Source organism: Leptinotarsa decemlineata, unplaced genomic scaffold, assembly GCF_025532065.1.
Source record: "Leptinotarsa decemlineata unplaced genomic scaffold, Ldec_3_MD MMD2_tig00000008_RagTag_RagTag, whole genome shotgun sequence".
NCBI classification, from domain to species: domain Eukaryota; kingdom Metazoa; phylum Arthropoda; class Insecta; order Coleoptera; family Chrysomelidae; genus Leptinotarsa; species Leptinotarsa decemlineata.
This window is the reverse complement of record NW_027412537.1, coordinates 9,710,005-9,735,160: the sequence shown is the minus strand read 5'-3', so window position 1 is coordinate 9,735,160 and position 25,156 is coordinate 9,710,005. Positions and strand designations below refer to the sequence as shown.

Here is a 25,156-nt window from a genome sequence, read left to right as displayed (position 1 = left end):
CACCAGATCTTACTATTTGGGACTATTTTCTATGAGGGACATTGAAAAGTAGGATTTACGCTGGCAGAGAGTTAGAAAATGTGGAAGACTCGAGATTGAGGATTTTGAATGATTTCGCAACAATGCAGCAAATAAGTGTATTAAGGGCAGTAAATAATATGAAAAACTGAGTTTAATAATGTCTCGAAATGGAAGGACTCCAATTCGAATATTTATTGTGCCAAAAATTTTTTGGGTACCTATATAAATTACTCCATTTCAATTTTCATTACAATTATAGTGTTCGTTTCGGTTGTTATTATTGCTATTATTTCTTTTTCTGCTTATTAAAACACATATAATATATTTTTGATGTAGATATGTTTCAAATAATCATAAAAGGTTTTCTTATTCGAAGTTCATTGTAGAAAACTCAGAGCAATGGAAAAAATATGAATAGGTACCTAAAAATGAAAAAAAACTCTCGAAAAACTCTACGATACATAGAGAGACGTGAAAGTTGCTATTATGTTTTTATTCAACTCAGTCAATCAATTTCCAGGGCCGTAATTTAAAAGGGAATAATTCACACAATTATAATCGAATATTATCGAAACATTCCGGAATATAAAATTGAATTTAATTTCTCAGAGTGAAGTGAACGTCTACGATCCAAAAAAATACAAAAAAAATACAGGTCCGTATTTAAAAATGCAATATACAGGGTGTCAGATGACACCCTGTATAAAAGATTCATGGATATATTCTGAAAGCCCACATCAAGTGCCAATAGCAAAATGTGGACAGATTTTCAATATGTCTGCCAATAAAGAAGATATAGGCAAAAAAATCATTTGGGATTTTTTTATTTTTCCTGTATATCTCCAGAACCAAAAGAGCTATATTCGATTTCTTCACATCATTGAATAGGTCTCTAAAATACACAACTTTGCCACAATTTAACCGACACTCTATCTCTTATCGTTTACGAGATCCCCATGTACAGAAACGAATTTGAATAGCCCTGTATATTATATGCTTTTGAAAATTGTGAAATTACCACGTTCAGTGTCACTATTTTTCGGGTTTGAAAGCCGTGAATTTTTGAAATTTCTTCTTGGAATAGGAAGACATTCCAAAAATCCCTTCAAACGCGAATACTGACATCAAAAATCTTGGCCGCGAAAGTACTAACCAATTTGTCAATTACCACGTTATCAGGGAACTATCTACTGAAAATTAATTTTCATTTGTAGACTGTGATGCATCGGGAGCTTGAGGAAACATCTTCGTCGTCTGTAATCGACGATATAGTTTATGAGGAGGCAGGACATTTTAAATCTAAATCGATTCTTTCCACGAGCTTGGAAAGAAGATCTGAAGTCATTCGTAGGCAAGAAATGATGTCCATTAGCATAAAAAGACCCTCCTTACCCAAGACAGACAAGAGACCGTCCGATATAGTGGCAGAGAAAAGTAGAAAGACCTTAACAGATGAGACACAGAACGTCAGCTTTATCGGAAGAACACAGGATTTCTACGTAGAATGGAGCACTGACCGATATAACGAGGAAGCGAAGAGCATCCTCAGAAATCTTGTCGCAGGTTTTCGGACGCCCGATGAAAACGAGGACGATACGTTTTTTAGTGGTGTTAAAACGAAGAAAAGATCCGCTCTCAGCAATATGATTACAATTGAACCTTCGAACGGTTGTCTGGATCCTTACGAGTATATTGTAGTATCGATAGGGTTTTTTCCCCCGCCGAATGTCAAAATCAAGTTCACCGCCGTTTGTGCCATAAGTGGAGGAGAAACGGAGAGTATTGTGGTGTCTGGAATGTCGTCAAGTATGTCATACAAGTTGAGTTCGGATGTTATCGACTTTGGGAGACAGGTAATGTAGAAGTTTTTCAATATAGATTAATTGTAAGAATTCAGGTGAAATTGAACGAATCATCAAAGTATCTCTTCAAAGTTATAAGCAGTTGAATTCCACATTTTTTTGTATAAAGATGGAAGTAAAAAGCCAAAACCTATCCTCATTAATAATATACCCCTTACAATTTTAAATAAGGTCCTTAGGCTGGGGTTGCATCAAATGAGCGATGGCATGAGTAGATTTAACTCAGTCGTGACATAAAGTCGTGATTTTATGAATTAACTTATTGCATTGCATTGACGAATAACTTATAGAAAATCACGCTATAGTTAACAAAACTCACACAAAGTTTTAAGGGTATTTATAGATGATAAATTGAAATTCTATAAGCATATAACAAGTTTATGTAAAAATAGTATCTGGCTGCTATATAGTTCGAGTTGTTTCTGATGAACTCAATCAATCCTCAGCCAGAATTGTATATTTTTTCTTGATCGAGTCGCACTTGAGATATACAGTGCTTTTCTTTGATGTTCCGCCTTTTATTTTTTGAACGGGTCAACTCAAAAAATTGAAATTTGGGATAATGAAATTAGTACATGAATAGTTTATTTTGAAGTAAAATTGACAGATGAAACTTTCAAGATGGTGACTGGGCGCCATCTGAGAAAAAAAATTAAATGAAAATGGCGGAACTTTTAATAATTTCCTGACTACATTGACATTTAACTACATAATATGGTCAGTTGCCTTGAACTTCTTGACATATGAACAGCCTATCCGATATTTCACGCCGAACATTTTCGAACACAGTAACGTCAATATCTCTACAAATATTTATTATTCTCTTTCGTATATCCAATATTGAAGCAGGCTCAGTTTCGTATACCTTTTGCTTCAAATAATCTCATAAAAAAAAGTCCAATGGTGTCAAATCTTGCAAGCGGGCTGGTCAGTCTGAAGGACCTCGACGGCCAATCCAACGAGCAGGAAAAGTAGTATCCAAATAGTTTCTTACTTGTCTGGAGTAATGTGGTGGTGCTCCATCTTGTTGGAACACAATATCCATACCGAATTCATTAGGATTCGCTTCGACGATTTCAGTGATAAGAGGGTCAACAGTAGTTTCCAGCATATTTAAATACAAATAAATTTTCATCAATAAATACAGGCCTACAATAAGGTTTCCCAATATTCCTGCCCAAACGTTAATTTTTTCTGGATATTGGGTATGTGTTTCCCAGAAAACATGAGGGTTGGTGTCACACCAATAACGGCAATTTTGCCTGTGAACATTGCCGTTTAAACAAAATACATTCGTCACTAAAACAAATATTGTGGAGATAGGTAGGATGCCTTGCAATGGTTTCCATCATGATTTCGCAGAATTCTGTTCTTCGATCAGGGTCATCTTCAGTTAATTGCTGTACCATTTTAATTTTGTATGGATGATACCTATTCCTCTTCAAAAGTCTCCACACAGTAGAAGGAGACACCTCACAAATATTCGCGACGGAATAAGTAGACTGTTCAGGATTTACTACCATCTCACCAATTATTTGCACTTGCTGTTCTTCCGAAATGTACGGATGACCTGGATGCATTTTGTTATGTACCTACACAATTCACAACCGGTAGTTGTGAATTTGGATACAAGTTCCCTCAAATATTTTCTACAGATAGGACGATTCAGAAAATGTTCATTGAAAATCCTTTCGGTCTCGTGGAAGTTACGCGTCGATCCGTAAATAAAAATCGCTTCAATTTTTTCTTCCAATGAACTGGAATTGACCATTTTAGAGATTGTTGACGTGGTACCTTTCTACTAGTGAAACCGAAAACAAAATGAGAATATTCTAACTGAACAATGATATTCATTGTCGTACCGACATTTTTTGTCGTTTTTATAAACAAAAAATAACTTAACAAACCTTATCGCGTTGTTGGAATTGCCGTATGGCAGATAAAAAGGAATATTTCTAGAAATATCGATATTAATGTGTTTGTCTTCAGGAAATTATTAAATGTTTCGCCATTTTGTAGTAGGTGAAGATATTGACTTCATACTCTAGGGTTGTGAAGTATTCGTCAGAAGCTTAAGAATGATGTGTCACAAGATCCCCTTTTCCAATAAATTTTTTTTTTCCCAGATCTCGCCCAGTCGCCATCGTGAAAATTTTGTCTGGACCTGGTTCACCAATTGCTCTCCACTCAGATGATGATCGTTTTGATTCCGGAGTGAAGTGATGAATCCATGTTCCATCCATTGTCATATATTTGTTATGTTGAAACATCGCCAGAATCATTAAGACGTTCTTGATTTTGGTCAACAGTCAACTCGCACGGCACCCATTTTGAACACAGCTTTCTCATAGTCAACGTTCAATTATTATTTCTGATGGAGCTGAGTCCTTATAACATTTTCCAAGCCGTTACTTCGTTTGAACGGTATTTTTCCCATCAAGAAGCAGTGTGAAGTTTTTAAAAAATTGTTTTTTATCCACTACAAAAGTAGTGTCACTTTTAGCACAAGAACTCACAAACTAATGAGTAGAATATCATGAAGTGGAAAGTCATCTTCATTTCAAGCAGGTTGGAGCCCAGCCCCCTTACCCTTAGGATTGATGCTCGTCAGAAGGACGAGCGGGTCAAGACTGGTTATTTGGTGGCGGCATGAAAGTCCTCAGACATCGTTGTCGCCCTTCACGGTGAACCCCTACCTGGCTGGTGTGTTTGGATGAAGATATTGTTCATTTTCTAACGGAGGACATGAGGGCCTCATTCGACAGAGTGTCTGGGCCTTCTATATCGGGAGGGGTCGTCTACAGTGTAATCCATAGCTTTTCTGATTAACGGATTTTCATGGTTTTCGGCACAATCAAGGACTTGCCGATTCCTCGACTGAATGGACTGCTGAATGGAAGGCAGCTGTAAATATCTGTGGATGGCTGCGTTCCGTACGAACCAAGAAGCATTCACAATCATCCTTATTGGCTAGTTTTGCAATCTCTCCAAAATGGAGATATTTGACGGAGCCGCTTGTCCCTGGACGCCTGAAGCATACACGATGACCGGCTTGAACATCATTTTGTAGATCGTAATTTTGTTTTTAAGGCTTAATTTAGAACGTCTGTTGATCGTAGGGTACAGACTAGCAATCCGACCCTCGATCTTTGCCTTCACGGTTGTGATGTGCGGGTTCCAGGTGAGCCTACGGTCTATAAGAAGACCGAGGTACTTTACCCGCGCTTGCCAGTCGATCTCCCTTCCAGAGATTCTCACTTTTCTGGCCGAAGAAGATAGCAATCTTCCCATGGTGATCGCTTGGATCTTTTCCGGATTCACTCGGATCTTCCATTCAAGGTACCAGCGCTCGAGGTCGTCCAATGAACGTTGCATGTAGACGACACCGGATCAGGCCCCGAGGCAGGTCGAACGCAATCAGTTTATGCAGAAGGCCTTCGTGCCATACTCGGTCGAAGGCCTTCGAGATGTCTAGCGACATGAACGACATGAACTTTTTTGTTTTGATTTAGTTCTGCGATGCTATTTTCGACCAGTCTCAGAGCCTGTAACTCAGTGGAGTGTTCTCTCCTGAAGCCGAATTGTTCATCAAGCAGAACATTTCGGTCCTCAACTTCTTCGTTGAGTCTTTGCAGAACAACTCTTTCAGCCAGCTTAGCCGCCGACGAGAGCAGACTAATCGGGCGATAGTTCTGTGGGAACAGCGGGTTCTGACCCTGTTTTGGGATCATGACAACGATCGCATGCTTTCACCTTCTGTGGAAGTATCTGAGGGTCAACGAACTGTTTATTATGTTCAGGAGATTCACAACGCAGTTGTCGCCTCTTCAGTAACTTGTTGGTTATTGAGTCGGCCCCCTGAGCTTTCTTGGCCTTTGCGGCCCTGATGTAAAACCCTTCAGTTCTTCCACAGAAGCTGGACGGATGTCGTCATCTTCCCTGAGGATACGGTGAACCCGGTCTTTCAACAGCATATCGCGGTCGATGTCGTCATCATCGTCAACGTTGAGTTGAAACTGACTTTCCATCGTATCAGCAAAGTCTAACGCTTTGTCGGCGGGGGAGTAGCACACTCCGCGCTCTCCGTGAATGGGTGAGGAAGCAGTCTTCTTCCTTTTGAGCCTACGGGTCCCTCGCCAAAGATCGTCACTCCCAGGCTCAAGGGATTCCAACAGCTCCTCCCACCTTTCGTTTCGGTGATCAATGATGGCCTGTTTGACTTGGTTGGCCATCCTGCTTACCGCAATTTTATCTCCTGCGAAAAGGGTTCGTTGATAGAGACTTCTCAAGCGGTTTCTTTCTCGAATCAAGGCTTTGAAACGAGAGGGAAACTCATTATAGCTCTTCAGTGGACACTCTTCCATGGAGGTGGCCGCTCGAAACGCCTCATTCACAGAAAGCTCGAAACGCTCAACTGCCGCGTCAAGTTCGTCGGGAGAGCGAAGTGCCTCAGGAAGGGTGCGCATCTCTCCGAGCTGGGTTGTGAAGATATCCCAGTCCGTTGAAGATCTCATGCGATGATCAGGAGAAGGAAGATCACCGCCCAATACTAGGATTACTGGATTATGATCAGAATCTAGTTCCGACAGAACGTAAATTTCGCTAGTCAGAGATACGTTTCTGAGAAGCGCGATGTGTACGTCAGGCCTAGTCTGTCTACGATAGTACGTAGATTAATCCGGTCCCAGCACAAGATATTCATGCCTGTCGGCATCCGCATAGAGCGCTTGGCCGTTTCGATTGGTGGCTCTGCTCCATAGTCTGTACTTGGCGTTAAAGTCACCAGCAGCAGTTGTCCGAATGTTGCTTCCCATCAACAGTTCATCCAGTGATTCTGGGAGTAATTGATTGTTCGGAGGGTTGTAAACCGAGATTATTCTGTGACAACCCCTGCTCAGTTGAATTTCGACCCCCACGGCCTCAGTTCCGTGTAAACGGGTGCTGTCAATGCCGTATTGGACACACTAAAGGGATCGCTTGACAAAAATGCCAAATCCTCCTCCAGCACGACCAACACGTTCTGTGTGGTAGAATCTGTAATTTGGAATGACAATAGATTCGTTCCTCAGATGTGTCTCCTGGCAGTTTACAAGGGACTCATTGAAGATGACTGGGTAGTGGTGTCAGAAAATGTGAGAATTTATTCGTTTTCAGTTTCATATTTCATCCTTCAAGAAATCTTCAAGTTAAATGGTTTTGGTGATGGATTGCGAACTAATAACGGACATAACACTATCATCAAAGTGATTTACTTCCGAAACTGCGACAATTTTGTTAAACAAATTGGTGTCTTCATGAAATGACCCGAACTAATCACTATTGAGGTTATTGTCTGAATATTACTGTACACGAGTATTTTTGGCATTTATAACATTTATATAACACATGTTTCGATTCTGGGTGCTTTCCAGAGGTTTTAAAACATGGATTGATGAAACCTTTATATAAAAATGGAGATAAATTAAAAATAAATAACATATTGTCGGAATTTCAGTACGGTTTAAGAGAAGGCAAATCAACCGACGATGCCATTCATAAACTTACTATAATTGTTTATAACGCTCTAGATAAAAAATACCCATACTTGGAATATTCATAAATCTCTCCAGGGCTTTTGTTGTTGTATGTCACAAAGCGCTTGGCCGTTTCGATTGGTGGCTCTGCTCCATAGTCTGTACTTGGCGTTAAAGTCACCAGCAGCAGTTGTCCGAATGTTGCTTCCCATCAACAGTTCATCCAGTGATTCTGGGAGTAATTGATTGTTCGGAGGGTTGTAAACCGAGATTATTCTGTGACAACCCCTGCTCAGTTGAATTTCGACCCCCACGGCCTCAGTTCCGTGTAAACGGGTGCTGTCAATGCCGTATTGGACACACTAAAGGGATCGCTTGACAAAAATGCCAAATCCTCCTCCAGCACGACCAACACGTTCTGTGTGGTAGAATCTGTAATTTGGAATGACAATAGATTCGTTCCTCAGATGTGTCTCCTGAACCAGAGCCACATCGATGTTGTGAATATCATGAAATTTCAACAGCTTTTGAAGGTTAGTACTAAGTGAAAAAGCGGTGAATGGAATAAAACAGCGCCATCTATGTGTTAGGCCCGATACTTTTCACCCCATTTAGTTTGTTGATCATCTAATTCCGAACTTTTCTTCTTTTTAGCTTTTTTGTGAAGTTTGCGAGAGGTATTTTACACTGACGAATGACGGATATGCAGATTTCCATTTCAAGATGATCAACGGGGATGGCTCATTCGATGAATGTACTAAAATGACGGGCTGGTTGGATGTTACTCCAGCTAAAGGATTTCTCAAATCTGGTGAACGCGTGAAGTTCGTTGTGAAGTATTTTCCAGGAGTGACAGGAGAGTTCAAGAAAAATATTATTTTCGAAGTGAGACATCAGACTTTATAAATATAAATAAAAAAAAAACTCCTTTCATTCAAAAATAATAAATGACTGAAGATAATGAAGTCTTCAACGAAAGTAATTTTTTGTGGAGGAGAATCAGTTTTTCATCGACCTTTTTTGGGTATTTGTTACCTTCCACAATCTGGAAATTATATAAAAATTATAATGGAGAACTTCATACAAGTTTAGAAAGGGCAAACCTTTTAATTTACCTCGATATGTTACTGCGTAAAAAACAAAGTATTTTTTACAAAGAAAAATGTTCTATTTATCAGTAATTTGTCGTATTTTACTATTTTGCCTATCAAAAAAATTGCTAAGAAATCATACAATACTTATTATCTTTACGTTTCGGAGGCCAAAATCTGCCTAGGTCTTCAGGAATGGACAAAAAAATTCTAAGATATTTGCTGTTATTCAATAATTTGATTTTTATGGATTCATCAAGTGTATGTCAGGTATATGAAACCAATCATGCTTAATGTGATGAATGACTATTATTGATTACAGCGTTATAACAAATTTTTTGGGAAAGAAAGTTTTTGGCTTTCTACTACTCCATCTGATACAAAAAAAATGGATGAGAGAATCTTCCAAAGAAAGGAAGGATTAATCAATTTGAAAATAAGTAACTCTATACATGGATGTGTAGATCATGCAAAGAAGTAACTTTCAGAGTTACTTATTTTCAAATTGATTAATCCTTCCTTTCTTTGGAAGATTCTCTCATCCATTTTTTTTGTATCAGATGGAGTAGTAGAAAGCCAAAAACTTTCTTTCCCAAAAAATTAATCACTCCTAAAAATATAACCCTTTCAAATCATATAACAAATTATTCCACCAATATTTTGTTCCAGATAGGATATTTAGAGCCTGTTACCGTTCACTTGCAAGGGTATGCAATTTTTTCCCAATTAGTTTTGAGTTTGCCAAGGCCTAGTATACAAGAATTTTCCTCAGAGTTTGAGTACACGGCAATAGCATCTATCACGAAGAAATACCTCTTGGAACTGAACCAGATCAAGAGTCAGAATATACCAAACTATGTTGCGGAACATTGTCAACCGAAAGACATGAACGAGGCACTTTACAAGGGACTCATTGAAGATGACTGGGTAGTGGTGTCAGAAAATGTGAGAATTTATTCGTTTTCAGTTTCATATTTCAACCTTCAACAAATCTTCAAGTTAAATGGTTTTGGTGGTGGATTGCGAACTAATAACGGACATAACACTATCAAAGTGATTTACTTCCGGAACTGCGACAATTTTGTTAAGCAAATTGGTGTCTTCATGAAATGACCCGAACTAGTCCCTATTGAGGTTATTGTCTGAATATTACTGTACACGAGTATTTTTGGCATTTATAGCATATATATAACAAATGTTTCGATTCTGGGTGCTTTCCAGAGGTTTTAAAGCATGGGTTGATAAAACCTTTATATAAAAATAGAGGTGAATTAAAAATAAATAACATATTGTCGGAATTTCAGTACGGTTTAAGAGAAGGCAGATCAACCGACGATGCCATTTATAAACTTACTACAATTGTTTATAACGCTCTAGATTAAAAATACCCATACTTGGAATATTTATAAATCTCTCCAGGGCTTTTGACGCTGAGCCCTTTAACGAAAGCTGAATGATTATGGCATCCGTGGGAATACATAGAACTTTTGTCCAGTTACTTATCAGATCGTGAACAGAGTGTTGAAATTGATGGTGTCCTAGGTGTTCTCAGAACTGTGACCTATGGTGTTCCTCAAGGAACTGTGTTGGAGCCACTTCTTTTCAGTATCTATATAAATAGTCTGTTTTCTTTAAATACCACTTATGAAATTTATGTATCTCAAAGAATTTATGGACAATAGACAATTGAAAATGATATATTTCTCGCTAGTACAATCACATCTTACATACGGAATTTTAGGATGGGGGGTTTTGGGGTGTTGGTGATTGTTTTACAGAAAACGTAAATGTGGTTCAAAAATGGATTCTTAAAGTAATATTTGCCAAGATACGTGACTATAGTAGTGATCTCTTATAACGGTTGATTTTTAAAAGGTATATGACTTGATTTTCAAAACAACACAAAAAATTCAAAAAAATTGATGAAATCTTTATTGGAATCGGTAGAACGATCAATATGATTTAATGTTTGAAGATGATTTTATGCAAATGTTGTCTGCGGCTCCGCTTTAGATGGCCCATGCATAAGGTCCAATTTTGGCACACTCTCTCTTACATATCGACAGGTATTTCACGTATAAGAGTTTCAATATTAGCTTCCAGAGCGTCAGTCGTTGCTGGTTCATCCCTGTAGACATGAGCTTTAACATGACCTCAAAAGAAATACTCCAAAGACGTTAAATCACACGCTCTAGGCGGCCAATTGACGGGCCCCAAACGTGAGATAAACTGTTCACCGAAGGCGGCTCTTAATTGGGCCATTGCTTCGCGTGCCGTGTGGCATGTGGCACCGTCTTGTTGAAAGCATATCAGGCATGTCCAATTCTTCCATTTTGGGCAAAAAAAGTCTGCAATTATCACACGGTAGCGCTCGCGTTCCGGCCATTGTCGTCTTTGGGAAAGTACGGCCCGATGAAGCCACCGACCCATAATCCACACCAAACAGTGACTTTTTTGGGATGCATCGGTAGCTCTTGCAATGCTTGTGGCTGGTTTTCTCTCCAGATGCGCAATTGCTTGTTAACTTATCCATTTAACCAGAAATGAGCCTCGTCGCTGAACACAATTTTTCGATAGAAATGTGGATCTTTCTCCAACTTTGCTAGCGCCCATTCACCAAATGTTGTGGGATGTCACGTTACTCCAATTCTTGCACCAGCTGTATCTTATAAGGTTTTACACCTAAATCCTTTCGCAAAAGTTTCCACAGAGTAACAGAGGCCCGATTGCTACGAACGGCGTCGAATCGACATTTCACAGTCATCACGAACACTGGCGGATACAGCCGCAATATTTTCTTCGGTCCTCACTCTACGTATGCGTGTTGGTGGTTTAATGTCCAATACTGTAAACTGGGTTCCAAATTTAGTCACAAGCCTCCGAATAGCTCCCTCAGTAGGCCGACGAAACTGCCCATAAATTGGAAGAAGTGCACGATGCACTTTCTTCACCGAGCATGAATTTTAATAATAAAATTAAATAATTTGCAAGCGTTGTTCATTCGTGAGTCGATTCATGGTTAAATTATAGACCAAACTGAACAAGTTTGACAACGACACAAGATACGATTTACGCGTGATCTGTAAAAATAGTGTTGCCAAAAAGATACCAGCAAAAAAATCATTATAAAGAATCTCAAATCATGGACATCAGACAACTTTTCTGCATGAGAATATTATTACTCATTAAAAATAAAAAAATTATATTACAAGTTTATGAACATGCTCATAATACACGAAAGAATGAATGTGGCAAAACGATTGGATAACGAAGTGTCAATTACCTGGTACCAAGAATATATAAGCAAAAACCTCAGGAAGATTTAGAATATCGAAAAATTTAGAAAATTCAAAAATACTTCAACTGAGTGGATTATCAAGACGGGACGTAATATTTTTAGTAATATGATAAACTCTAAGTAATATTTGGAAGAAAAAAAAAGGGTACCTCCCAATTATGTCATTTACCGAAGTGTGAAATTCTTATCCACATGTAACTTATCAAAAAGCCCAAATATGACTTTACCTGGATGTGTAATTATATCACGTGCAAGCAGTTTGAACTGCTTCTGTGATTTTTCTGTTTATTTGTTTTTTACATGTGTTACATTGTTTTGTAAGATTTAATTTTATTATTCAAATGAACATTATTATTATATAGGTTTTCATTACCCCAAAAATTAAAAATGAATCAAATATGAAGCAAATTACTAGATTTTCTTGAAAATCTCATTGCGTTCGCATAAGATTCAGGTATGGATTTATCTAACTACATATTTTACAATTTTCCTATTTCCAAAAAATATGTGAATATGAAATTAAACTATACTTCCTTTGAAAACTACCTTTGTCTTTCTATTCAAACCGAAGAAAACTCTGAAAATATAGGAATGTAGACTTTCACGGCTGGCGTCAATGTTTTGGTTTGTTTCCTGATGTTGCCGTAGTCTTCTTTGGTAACAATCTCCAAACGTTTCAACTGCAACTGCGACAGTCATCTTCAGTGGCGTGGTCGAAGTACTCTCATTGACGTGTCAACTGAAATAAGTTCCAATAACCCTATCGTGGACTTTCTCCACCTTTTGGCGGATCTTCAAGCACGAGCTTTCAATCTTGGCAAAGATTGGTCCATGATCCTCTTCTGGAATTTCTCTTCCCATTCCTTCAAATCGTTCTCAAAATAATTACCACCGTTGTGAACGATCAACTCTGATGCAGGATGCCACAGAACGATTTAAAGAATCAAGAAGAGATACTTTGAAATAGGACCATGCACCAATCTTTGCACAGATTGAAAGCACGTGCTTGAAGATCCGCCAAGACATTGAGAATACCCATAACAGAAAGTGGGCTAAGTTGAGGGGGAAACTATGCCCAAATACAGACCGAAAACATGACAACTACGAAGCCACCAACGTCATCAACACGAGTTCCCGCCCGTTCACGGACACAGACGAACCCTTGTTGAGAAAAGGTCTAAACTTCGCCATTACGCCAACATCTGTGCCGACTTTGGATATATTTACTGCCGTGGAATCCACCAGTTCCCTTGTTGATCAGGCCGAGGCAGAAGAATTTAGATGGAAAATCAGAGAACAGCTGGATCAAGAACCAGTTCCAACATCTAATATCATCGATGAAGAACGATGAGTTCTGAACGGCCTACGTAGAGATAACACCATCAAGATCCTACCTACAGATAAGGAAAACGCTACTGATATGATGGATACTGATTTCTACGAACAGAAGATCGAAGATGTTCTTCAGAAGGGACAATACCCTACTGCATCAATTGAAAGGAAGTTGTACCAGACTGAAAAAAAAACAAGTCTATTTTTCTGAATAGGATATATCATTGCTAACACCACACCACAGTAAGCCTCCTCACTTGTATGGACTACCCAAAATCCTAAAGAAAGGTGTTCCGCTCAGACCGATCATTAGTTCCAGAGATTCAGCTACTCAAAAATTCTCCAGATTTGTGGATACAACAATCGAAACGTCATGAAGTGACTTGGCTTGAAACCCTTCACATTTTAATTCAATTCAATTGTTCAATTTTTGTTTTTTTGTTTAATATAATTGTTATATCATATTAGACAATGGAAGTCCGAACAAATGAAATTCAATATTGAACTGTATTTACCCTCTACATATTCTTTTGTAGGACCTCTTTCCCAGTGTAATAGAAATCGACTTGGCCATGGAAAGGACTCTTCTCAACCAATACATTGCAAATAATAAAGGTATTCTAGAAAGACACACGGTTGAACGAAAAACCGACTTGATCCCCGACTTCACGGTACCACCCTACAATCTGGATTTCGGTTACGTCAACGTGGACAAGCCGGTGTGTTACACGGTCCTGATCCTCAATTACGGATCAATGAGATCCTCTGTAAAACTGGTGGATACAAGAGACCCCGGTCTGGAGTCCAACGGTTTCAAAATCGAATTCAAAAGTCAAAAATTGGACGTCGGCGCGATGACAGAGCTATTTTTGATTTTCCGTCCGGTACGAGAAATTTTTGGGCTGGAAGATAAATATGTTGAAAAAAGTTTCACATTGAAACTCAGTCATGGCGGCTTAATACCGGTCGCTATTAAAGCCACTGTTACCAGTCCGAAAATTAAATTGAAGTACTCTTGTATTGATTTTGGATCGGTCAAGCTGGGAACTGTTCTACGTAGGTCCATACTAATTGAGAATGAGTGAGTATGATTGAATTATTAACCAATATTCGGATGAAAATATTTTTTTCCAAAAAATTTTACGAATGAAAGTAACAAATATGTAAAAATTCATAAAAAAATTGATTGTGTTAGTGTTAGTAGTTCGAACAGTAGGCTAGGTAGCCAACAGGACGGATTTTTTTATATATTATTTTGTTATTTTTTATTTATTGATATACACAATCATATTTTTGTGTTTGTTATTAAGAAGACCAATTCTGAAATAGCTCCCTTTGAACTCATATACTCATGTATGAATATTTATGATGATAATAACAACAGGTGATAGGAACCTCTATACCCATCACGCAACTGCGGACTAAGGTGTTGAAGACACCATCCTGCCAAGCCATGATGAACCCCTCAGTCTCCGAATTCAGCCCACTCGACCTGAGGAAAGCGAAAGTCAGGTGCTTTTATAAGCGCCTGACTTTCGAAAAAGACCCCATGCATTGGCTTATTCTTGTGTTTCCGCAGAAGTGAGGTGATCTCTGCAGTTTTTACCTGAGCTTTCTGCTGAACGGGTTCCAATTCGGTGACAGAGTTGTGGTCACCTCGTTCAGTGTCGAAAACTAAACCGAGTCCATCAGCTGCTCGGGTAGCTGCCCTAAAGAGAAATGCTCCAATTCCTACTCTCTCATGGTCACGGACCATGCAGAGAAGGGGATCCGAACTCCTGACGACTATTCAGGCTATATCCAGTACCAATCTGTCATGTAGACACTCCAAACTCAAAAGTCCACGGCCTCCCTGTTGTCGGGGGAAGTACAACCGTGGAACAGACGATTTGCGATGTAAACTACTATAGAGATGCATCATTTTTCGGGTCTTTACGTCGAGTTGATACAGCTCCTCCCGAGTCCACTTCACTACTCCAAACGAGTAGAGTAAGATTGGAACGGCAAGCATATTAGTTGCAGCAACTTTGTTCTTCCTCGACAGTTCCGATGACCAGATTGTCAAAGTTTGTGCTGATACTTGCCGCGGAGAGAGTTCTTCACTGCTGTTACCTCTTGTGAGTGTTGTTGTTCCACCCCGAGGTAAGTATGCGTCTCCCCGACATCCAAACGGTGAGGGATGCTTCCATCTACGAGCTGCAGTCTCCCACCACCCTCAAGGACTGATGGAGATCCTTCCCTCCAGAGGCATAAAGTTTGAAATCATCCATATAAAACAAATGGGTGACCTTGTGCCTCCGATTTCCGGGGGTGCCACAGTTATACCCTCGACTATTTCTGAGCGCAACGGATAATGGCGATAGTGAGATTCAGAAGAGAAGGGAACTGAGGGAATCACCCTGAAATACACCACGAATCCATATCAAATGAACGCTTATAATAGCTTTATTTTGTGAACTCTTTAACGGTTTCAATATTGTATTCGAAGCAGTTCCCCGTATACCAATTCAAAAAAATATAGTTTCCTATTTTATATAGAATCCCAATGACTGGAGCGAATGACATCGATCTGGATATTCTACGAAAGAGTTTCATCTATATGTAAACCTAAAAACTTAAACACTAGTGGATTTTTCCATTTTGTTGTTTTCTAAGAGTAATTTGGAAGTTGTCTTTCAAAATTGATTTGTGTACATTGAGCCAAATATCTATTTGTTTTATGTCAGCTTTCATCTGTTGTTGTATTATTTGTGAATCTTCATTGCAATAGATCACCAGCAAATAGTACTACTTTTCCAGAAAGCTGTAATTCCAAAATGGAATTTATATAAATAAGAAAGAGTAAAGGTCCTAATATAGAATCTTGCGGTACTCGACAAACAATTTTTAAAGAACTATCCTCATTTTCCACAGACGCGCATTGCTTCCTATCACTTGAATAAGTTTGAAAACATAAATATGCATTGAAAATATCACTTCTATGATCGATAAATGTCACTTGAAATTATATTTAATGACAATCGGAGGAAAAACTCCGTAACAAACTTCTTGAATTTACTGGCAGCATTAATGTTTTTTATGTATTCAAGAAGGCTATTGAGATTCATTGTTATTCCAGTAAAACATAATGCATTTTCATATAATTTTTAATGACTGGGCATTGCAAATTCCACTTCTATGACCGATAAATGTCACCTAAATTGACGTGTAATGATAATCGAAGGAAAATACTTTGTAACAGTCTCCTTGAATTGAGTGCAGGACCAATGTTCTTTTCTGTATTCAGGCGGGATATTATGAATTATTGCTTTTCCAGTAAAGCATAATGCACTTTTATACTATTTTCAATGACCAGGCGTTGAAAATGTCACTTCTTTGATGCCGATCGGAGAAAAAATACTCGTAACCGTCTTCTTGAATTTAGTGGTAGAATTAATGTTCTATTTGTATTCAGGCAGGCTATTATAAAATCATTGTTATTCCAGTAAAGCATAATGCATTTTCATACTGTTTTTAATGACTAGGCATTAAAATTTTCACTTCTATGATGAATAAATGTCACTTTAATTTACCTTCAATGCCGATCGGAGAGAAAAATACTCTGTAAACAGTCTTCTTGAATTTAGTGGTAGAATTATACAGCTCTACAAAAAAAAAATTGTGTTGCCCTGGATATTTTTGCAAATTTTTATGTTTTCGAGTGCCTAAATCACGAATATATTTATGAAAGTACTGAATGTGCTCTATTTTTTATGATTTTTACGTATCTTGTATTTTTAATAATAATCGGCTTGTTAGTAAAAAAAATGTATTTTCTCAGTCATGATTAGGCTTCTGCGCAACTTCTTTGCGCGTACAAACATCACGTGATCCCCACTTCTCGGGCAAAACCACTGCTCTGCAAAACAGCTGAGAACTTAGTTATTTGATAATATTGAAGTACTAACACGGAAATCTGGATAAGTTGTTATATGTTAATATTTTGTTTCAATTGTTGAGTGTCCGTTCTAATATATTTATCTTGTCTTTTTAAACATGAGTTTGTCACGAAGGAAGTGCAAATATAGTAGTGATTTATTCTTTTATATTTGTGGTATTTATATATCAAAAAAACAAAAAAGAAATATCACAGACTTTGTTAAGGAAACTTATGCTGAATATTTCGGTTTTAAAATGGACAAATCAGATAAATCATGGGTTCCTAATAAAGTTTGTAAGTCTTGCGTTGAGTCTTTGCGGTTGTGGAAAAAAGGAGAACGTTCTGGATTAGACTTTGGTATTCCTATGATCTGGATGGAACCTAAGAATCATTTCGATGATTGTTACTTTTGCGTAGTAGATGCTTTTTTGGTGGTTTTAATCGAAATCAAACGAAAACAGACTTACAGTCTACAAAATGTCCTGTTTTACACAGTGAAAATCTCCCTCGGCCTATTTATGTTTCAAAAGTGATTCGCATGCCCTCAGAAACAATGATGTTGCCAAATTCACAGAAATCGAATCAGTCTACCAGTGGAAGTGAATGGGAGGGTGAAACATCTACGCCAAAGTTGTTTTCTCAAAATGAACTCAGTGATTTAATACGTGATCTAAATTTATCAAAACAAGGATCAGAACTGTTAGCTTCAAGATTGAAAGAAAAAAAATTATTGGCACCGACAGTTACAATTACAACGTACAGAACGCGAGAAAGTGAGCTATTACAATTTTTTGATGAAAATGAAGGATTGGTATACTGTAATAATATTGCGAAGCTGCTTCTGGACATGGGTTTGAAAGAATACAAACCTACTGAGTGGCGTCTTTTTATTGATAGCTGTAAAAGAAGTTTAAAATGCGTCTTACTGCATAATGGAAATAAATTTGCATCAATTCCAATTGCACATTCTACAAAACTCAAAGAAGAATATGAAAATGTCAAATTAGTTTTAGAAAAAATCAATTACTCGGAGCATCAAAGGTCGATCTGTGTGGATTTAAAAATGGTTAATTTTTTACTTCGTCAACAAAGTGGATACACGAAATACCCTTGCTTCATTTGTATGTGGGACAGTAGAGCAAAGCAACGTCATTGGGAACAAGATGTTTGGCCTGAAAGAAATTTTTCAACTGTCGGTAAAGCTAATGTAATAAGAGAGCCGTTGGTGAGCAGAGGCAAAATAATACTTCCACCATTGCATATTAAGTTAGGAATGATAAAGCAATTCGTAAAAGCTTTGGACAAGGAAGGAGATTGTTGTAAATATATTTGTAGAAATTTTCCAAAACTTAGTATGGAAGAGTTGAAAGGTGGAATATTTGATGGTCCTCAAATACGGCAATTGATGAAAGACACTGATTTTATTAAAGTTATGACTGTTCCGGAAAGTAAAGCTTGGGAAAGTTTTGTGTTGGTAGTCGAAAATTTCCTAGGTAACCATAAAGCACCAAATTATGAAGGAATTGTACAAAATATGCTGACAAACTTTCAGATTCTAGGAGCAAATATGAGTATCAAGTTACACTATCTTCGCAACCATTTGGATAAATTTCCAGATAATTTAGGAAATTATAGTGAGGAGCAGGGAGAGCGGTTCCACCAGGATTTAAAAGTAATAGAAGAAAAATATCAGGGTCGTTCAGGGATTGTCACATGATGGCCGATTACTGCTGGTCTTTAAAAAGAATTGTCCTCTGAAAAATTATGGAAGAAAAGCTCTTAAAAGGAAATATAACATGTTTTCGAAATTTCCCTCTTTATTTACTTCAAAGTATCATATTTTTTTCCAATAAAACTGAGATTATGAATATATCTGTTATTTTGTTTCTTGTTTAAATTTATCTTTAATGCCGATCGGGAAAAAAATACTCTGTAACAGTCTTCTTGAATTTAGTGGTAGAATTATTGTTCTTTTTGTATTCAGGCAGGCTTTCATGAAATTATTGTTTATTGTTTGTAAATAGTTTGATCGTCTTGTGAGTGGTCATAACAATCAGAATTCAATCACTTTTGTCATATTTCAGCGGATATTTACTGAGTACATGGAATGTAGACGTTCAGCCATTGAACACAATGATGAAAAATGCATACTGGGTATTGCCAAAAAATGGGGAGCTGAAGCCTGGCAAAAAAGATCTGCTGAACATATATTTTACACCGACAAAAAAAGGGTTTTACAATTCGCAGATAGTCATCGTGGTCGAAGGAAATTGTGTTCCAACTAAATTGGATCTGTGTGGGCATGGAACAGAGCCGACATTAGTCTTCAGCGAAAAGGAGTTACATTTCAAGAATAGTTTGCCGTACTCCCAAAACGATTGTTCGTTTTTAGTTCAGAACGTATCAACTTTCCCGATAGAGTATTGTTTTCCAGATTTGGATCCGTGAGTTCATGAAAAATTCTGCTCTCTAGACTACATACGTAATGATAATATTGCTGTAAAAAACTCCTTTCAGTTATTTGCATAACGTTTAATTGAACTTCAAAATGTTCAATTGACTGACTGATACTTATTCACTCTTGCATGAGTGGCTGCACTCCAAACCCTCATGTAGCTCTTTTTGCAGGTGTTGAAGAAACAAACATTTCTGCCCAAACTAGAGGTCATATGTTTCCGACTCAAAGAAAAGATTAGTAATGAATGTCTGTAGTGAAAAACAGTTGAATTTTATTTTATAAGATGTTCAAAGTAGTGCAATAAAGTATATACTGATGCATTTCAAGGTCGTGAGTCGGCGATTGGAGATGGGATATGACAGCGGTACGTTCGTAGTTTCAGAGACGTTAGTGAGTGAGAAAGAGATATGTGCGACGTAATCGATGCGAGGAAGGATAGAATGAGTATCGAGAGATTCAGTTCAAAGATGAAAGCGTGGTTGAATTATAAAATCGTGTTATCATGGAATTTACAAAATGTGCTGAAAAAAAAATGTTGGATTATTTGAAATCATTTTTTTTTCAGAAATGGGTTATCGTACAGAACTCTGGTTTATGAAGAAATGTTTGTTTCTCCAAGGCCTTCTTCGATATTGTGTTTCGTTTAATGTTAAGGGGTGCAATGACTTGCTGCCGCTTCTGCAAGGGTAAAAATATTGCAAATGTGCAAAGAAGTAGATTTGTTTTGTACTTCGAATAAATTAGCCTATACTAAGACTTTTGGGGCACCCGAAATAACGACTTTGAATTCGAAATTACGACTTTAAACTCAAAATCAAAAATTTAAACTCGAAATTACGACTTCAAACTCCAAATTTCGAGTTTTCCCTCTAAGTTCCGACTTCAAACTCGAAAATGAGTGTTTGAACTCGAAATTTCGATTCTACTCTCGAAATTACGACTTCAAATTCGGAATTACGACTTCAAACTTGAAATTAGGAGTTTAAACTCGAAACGCCTTCAAACACTCGAAGTTTCAACTTTTAACTTGAAATTACGTTCTCAAAATCGACTTCAAATTGGAAATTCCCAGTTTTCTCTCTAAATTTCGACTTCAAACTCGAAAATGAGTTTTTGAACTCAAAATTCCGATTCTACTCTCGAAATTACGACTTCAAACTCGGAATTAAGACTTCAAACTCGAAATTAGGAGTTTAAACTCGAAACGCCTTCAAACTTTCTAAATTTCAACTTTTAACTCGAAATTTCGACTCTAATCTCGAAATTCCAACTTCAAACTCGGAATTTAGGATTCACCTTAGAAATATCGACTTCAAATTCGAAATTACCACTTTAAACTCGAAATTACGACTTCGAACTCGAAATTACGACTCTAAACTCGAAATTACAACTTTAAACTCAAAATTACGACTTTAAACTCGAAATTACATATTTAAACTCTAAATTACGACTTCAAACGCCAAATTTCCAGTTTCCTCTCTAAATTTCGACTTATTTCGATGCTACTCTCGAAATTACGACTTCAAACTCGAAATTTAGGATTCACCTTCGAAATAACGACTTTAAACTCGAAATTACGACTTTAAACTCGAACTTACGACTTTAAACTCGAAATTACTACTTCAAACTCGAAATTACAAATTTAAACTCGAAATTACGACTTCAGACACCAAATTTCCAGTTTTCTTTCTAAATTTCGACTTCAAACTCGAAAATGAGTGTCTGAACTCAAAATTTCGATTCTACTCTCGACATTACGACTTCAAACTCGAAATTACGACTTCGAACTCGAAATCACCACTTAAAACTCCTAATTACGCGTTTAAACTTCTAATTACGCCTTTAAACTCGAAATTTCTACTTTCCTCTCCAAATTTCGACTTTTAATTGACGTTTTTTATTCTTCGCTTCTGTAGCTCTCGAATTCAATTGAATGTTTGTTTGCTCGGCTGGAATCACAATAGAAAGAACAAAATCCGGGCTGATGGATTTCATAATTTATCCCATTGAAAATTATGAAAATCGTAATTTTGGTATGAATATAAATTCACTTCAAGAAAAAACCTGTTATTATTCTGGCGAATCTTACATAACATTAAGAATATTTTCAATCATTTCCTTTTCTGAAACCATTTCTTCGATTCACTTGAGCTGTCTGTGCCTATTACAAAAATGTTTTCACTGCCGACTGCCAGATTCTATATTTATAAATTGGGATCATTTTACTGAATTCTTAACTTGAATTTCTCTTCAGGGATTACGATTACGAAAAGTATTTTGCCGAGCTATTCTTGGACACCCATAATTTGAAAACTATTCTCTTGCCGGAAAGGCAACTAGGGAGTAAATTACCCGATATATTTCAGTCAAATTATATCATGTTACTAAATGAACTAAGGATGACGAAAACCAAATCCATCATTGATGAAGAAATTGAAAGGGAAAACTCCGCCATAGATCCACTAGCTCAATACACGAAAGATGAAATTATTTTTGAATTGAAAGGTAAATATAAGTTTATTTTAAATAATTTCTATTAGCTGTAAGTATTTGAACTGAATGTTTCCGAAGGAATCATCAACAGTAGGAACAGTTTCATTATTTTATCAATGCTTGCATCAACGTTGTTTCGAATATTATTAAGTTGTTCCAAAAGTTTGTCTGCTTTTATGAGTCTACATTAAACTGTATTATCTCAATGAATACCCATTCAATCCAATCGATATAAGCATCATTTCAGTCAGTGCCCTTTCACCAGTATAAAACAAGTCGATTAATTCCATCAGCATAAAATTGGGTGCTCGGGATTCGATGGAGTCGACGAAGGCCGTGTTTACGTGGTTCTGATTGGCGAAAGTTCTACCGGTGAGAAAGTTATGGAAGTGCTTGAAAAGAGGGTGGTCAGTTAGCGAGAGGTCTAGGAAGTATGGTGTGTGTGTAGCAGAACTTCGACGTTCAATTCGTTTAATTTCCGCACGGTGATTTGTGAAACGTGCAGACGGGCGCTGTCGTGAGGCAGGAAGGCACCTCTTCTGTTGACCAGTACCGGCTGCTGCTGAGGCATTTTTCGGTACATATCTTCGATTTCCTCACGTTAGTGCAGAGAGGTATAGCGAACCATGGTCTTTTTTTCAGGGCTCATCGTCGAAGCTGAAATCTCCGGAACGAAATTCTGCAACCCAACGTCGAACAGTGCGTTGTTCATCAACTCTATTGTTGTCAATAGAGTAGAATAAATATTTATTGAATTATGGAGCTACAAAAACACATCACATCGAAACGGACGAAACTTTTGAAACAACCTAATAGTAAACTGAATGAATTTCCTTAGTTCGAACTTCCACTAAGTGGGAAACCCACTCACACGGGAAAGTATCTGAACCACGAATCCAACCACCATCAATGGACTAAAAGAGGAATCATCAAGACTCTATTAGACCCTGCTCTCGAGCTCTGTAATACGAAGGAAGGTCTCGAGAAGAAACAAGACATCATCAAGAATGATCTTCAACGGAATGGCTACTCCGAAGCGATGGTGGAACAGACTTTGGCTAAAATACAGCAGGAGCCTCGAAAGGAAGAGAAGCCTTCACAACCAGTGCTAGCACTTTCCTACATCAGAGGATTATCGGAATTAATAAGAAGAATTGGGTCCAAGTACAACATCAGAACCTGCTTCAGATTCGGAAACACTGTTTGTAGCAGCCTCACAAAAACCAGGCCACCAAACGCGAACTGCAATTCCAAGAATTGCATTTGTCGGATACCCTGTTAGTCCGGAAAATCCTATATCGGTGAAACTAAGAGGCTATTGTTGCCGAGCACAAGAAACACACACATCGAGGATAAAACCAGCAAATCAGGAATAGCAGAGCATGTTTGGACTCATCAACATAATATCAAATGGGCTCAAGCTGAAATCATCCACAAAGAGGAACACTGGTTTAGGAGAAAATTCAAGGAAGCCGCGTATATGTTTTCCAACAACGCATTTAGTCAAGCTAGCGTAGAGATACGTAACATATGGAAACCTCTTATCAAGCGAAAAAACTCCCGCCATTCATACCCATTCAAATACCTATCGAATATTATGAAAACTGATCAGCTTCGGATATTATATTATGCCCTAGTTGAACCACACTTGAATTATGGAATATTAGCCTGGGGAGCGGCAACAAATAATTATACCAAACAACTGGAAAAAATACAAAAGTGGATCATCAAAATGATACTTAAGAAACCATACACTTACCCCACTAATGACTTGTACCGCGAAACGCAGTTATTTGATCTTCGACAACTATATTTTCTATCAGCAGTAATGCGACAGCATACTCACAGAAATACACTGATAGCCATAAATCATAACAACAGTACACGTCACAAAATAAATTCTTCTGTTATATCAAGATCAGGAAAAAACATCCTACAAAGAAGTTATGTCTACTTGGGACCCAAATTATATAGCTTGATCCCTCATGAAATGAAAGAATCTGTATCTGTATCTGTGGAGTAGGGAGGGTGAGTGTAAGCCCACGCACTTAGGCCACATGTGACCCATTGTACATCCTCCCGAGGAGTTGTCCTCCTAGGTCGTCGTCCATCCTGTCCTTTCCAGGAAGGTGGACAGGTCGAAATGGAAGAATATAATTCCCATCATTTATTTAAAGCAAAAATTAAGGAATGGATAAGCGCCCAGTCACGCCTTTTCATCCATCAATATATTGATATAAAAAACATTTGTTATAAAAAAAAAATTAATTGAAAAGAAAAAAATAAATTCACATAAAAATTATTGCTCTATAATATAAGTATTCTTTCATTTCAAGTATTCTTTCGTTACTGTTTCCTAGGTATTTATATTTAATGTATACAACATTATTCTCTCTTCATTCAAAACTTCTTCCTTTTAATTTTATATTTGCAACACCGTTTTTACATTTTATATATAAAACACAATTTTTTCCATATTTTGTATACTTTAGACTTCATATTTGAATTTTATATCAACAACACTATTTATTACTCTTCCGATACTCTTTCCATAATATTTTATATATACAACGTTATCCTAAATTTTATGTTTACAGCACTATTTTCAAAATTTTATATTCACAACACCATTTTGAATTTTATTTTTACAATAATATTTTTATATTTTAAACACTTTATAATTCATATTTCAATTTCATATTTTTTTTATTTTTCCTGATATGATTCCGAGATTCTGGATCTACCTAGACAATTTCACTGTAGTCAAGGTCCTCCTTTTGGTGTTTTGTCTATACTTTGACCAGATCCCCTATTAGGCTAATCGAATGTATAGCTATTACTTTTGTAAAGTTTCACTCCCACTACCAAGGCTTGCCTTGTTGGGTAGTATGTATTTATTTTCCATTGAATGTTCTCTTTTATTGTACCTTTTCTTTTAATGTAATGTAAATAAATATTATTATTATTATTATCAACATAACATCTAGTGGTCCCAAGCTGAGATCATACACAGGGAAGAACATTGGTTTAGGAGGAAATTCAAAGAAGCGGCATACATGTTTGAAGGTGGTTGACAATGTTTCGTGATGTATTTCATCAGTTCGGACTTCCATTGTCTAATATAATATAAATTGATTTGAAATTCCTGAAATAAATTAAAAGGATTAAC

General features: G+C 37.3%; 1 protein-coding gene across 3 annotated transcripts in view; it reads left to right on the top strand.

Annotated features, from left to right (window-relative positions):
- Positions 1-25,156, top strand: part of LOC111509109 (hydrocephalus-inducing protein homolog) — a 174,776-nt gene that overhangs the window by 53,921 nt on the left and 95,699 nt on the right. For all 3 annotated transcript variants that reach the window (XM_074171028.1, XM_074171027.1, XM_074171029.1), the window contains exons 16-21: positions 1,236-1,874; positions 8,051-8,281; positions 9,157-9,432; positions 13,654-14,198; positions 19,121-19,480; positions 21,749-21,999. In XM_074171028.1, coding sequence (XP_074027129.1) covers positions 1,236-1,874; positions 8,051-8,281; positions 9,157-9,432; positions 13,654-14,198; positions 19,121-19,480; positions 21,749-21,999 — 2,302 coding nt within the window. The remainder of the gene's footprint in view (positions 1-1,235; positions 1,875-8,050; positions 8,282-9,156; positions 9,433-13,653; positions 14,199-19,120; positions 19,481-21,748; positions 22,000-25,156) is intronic.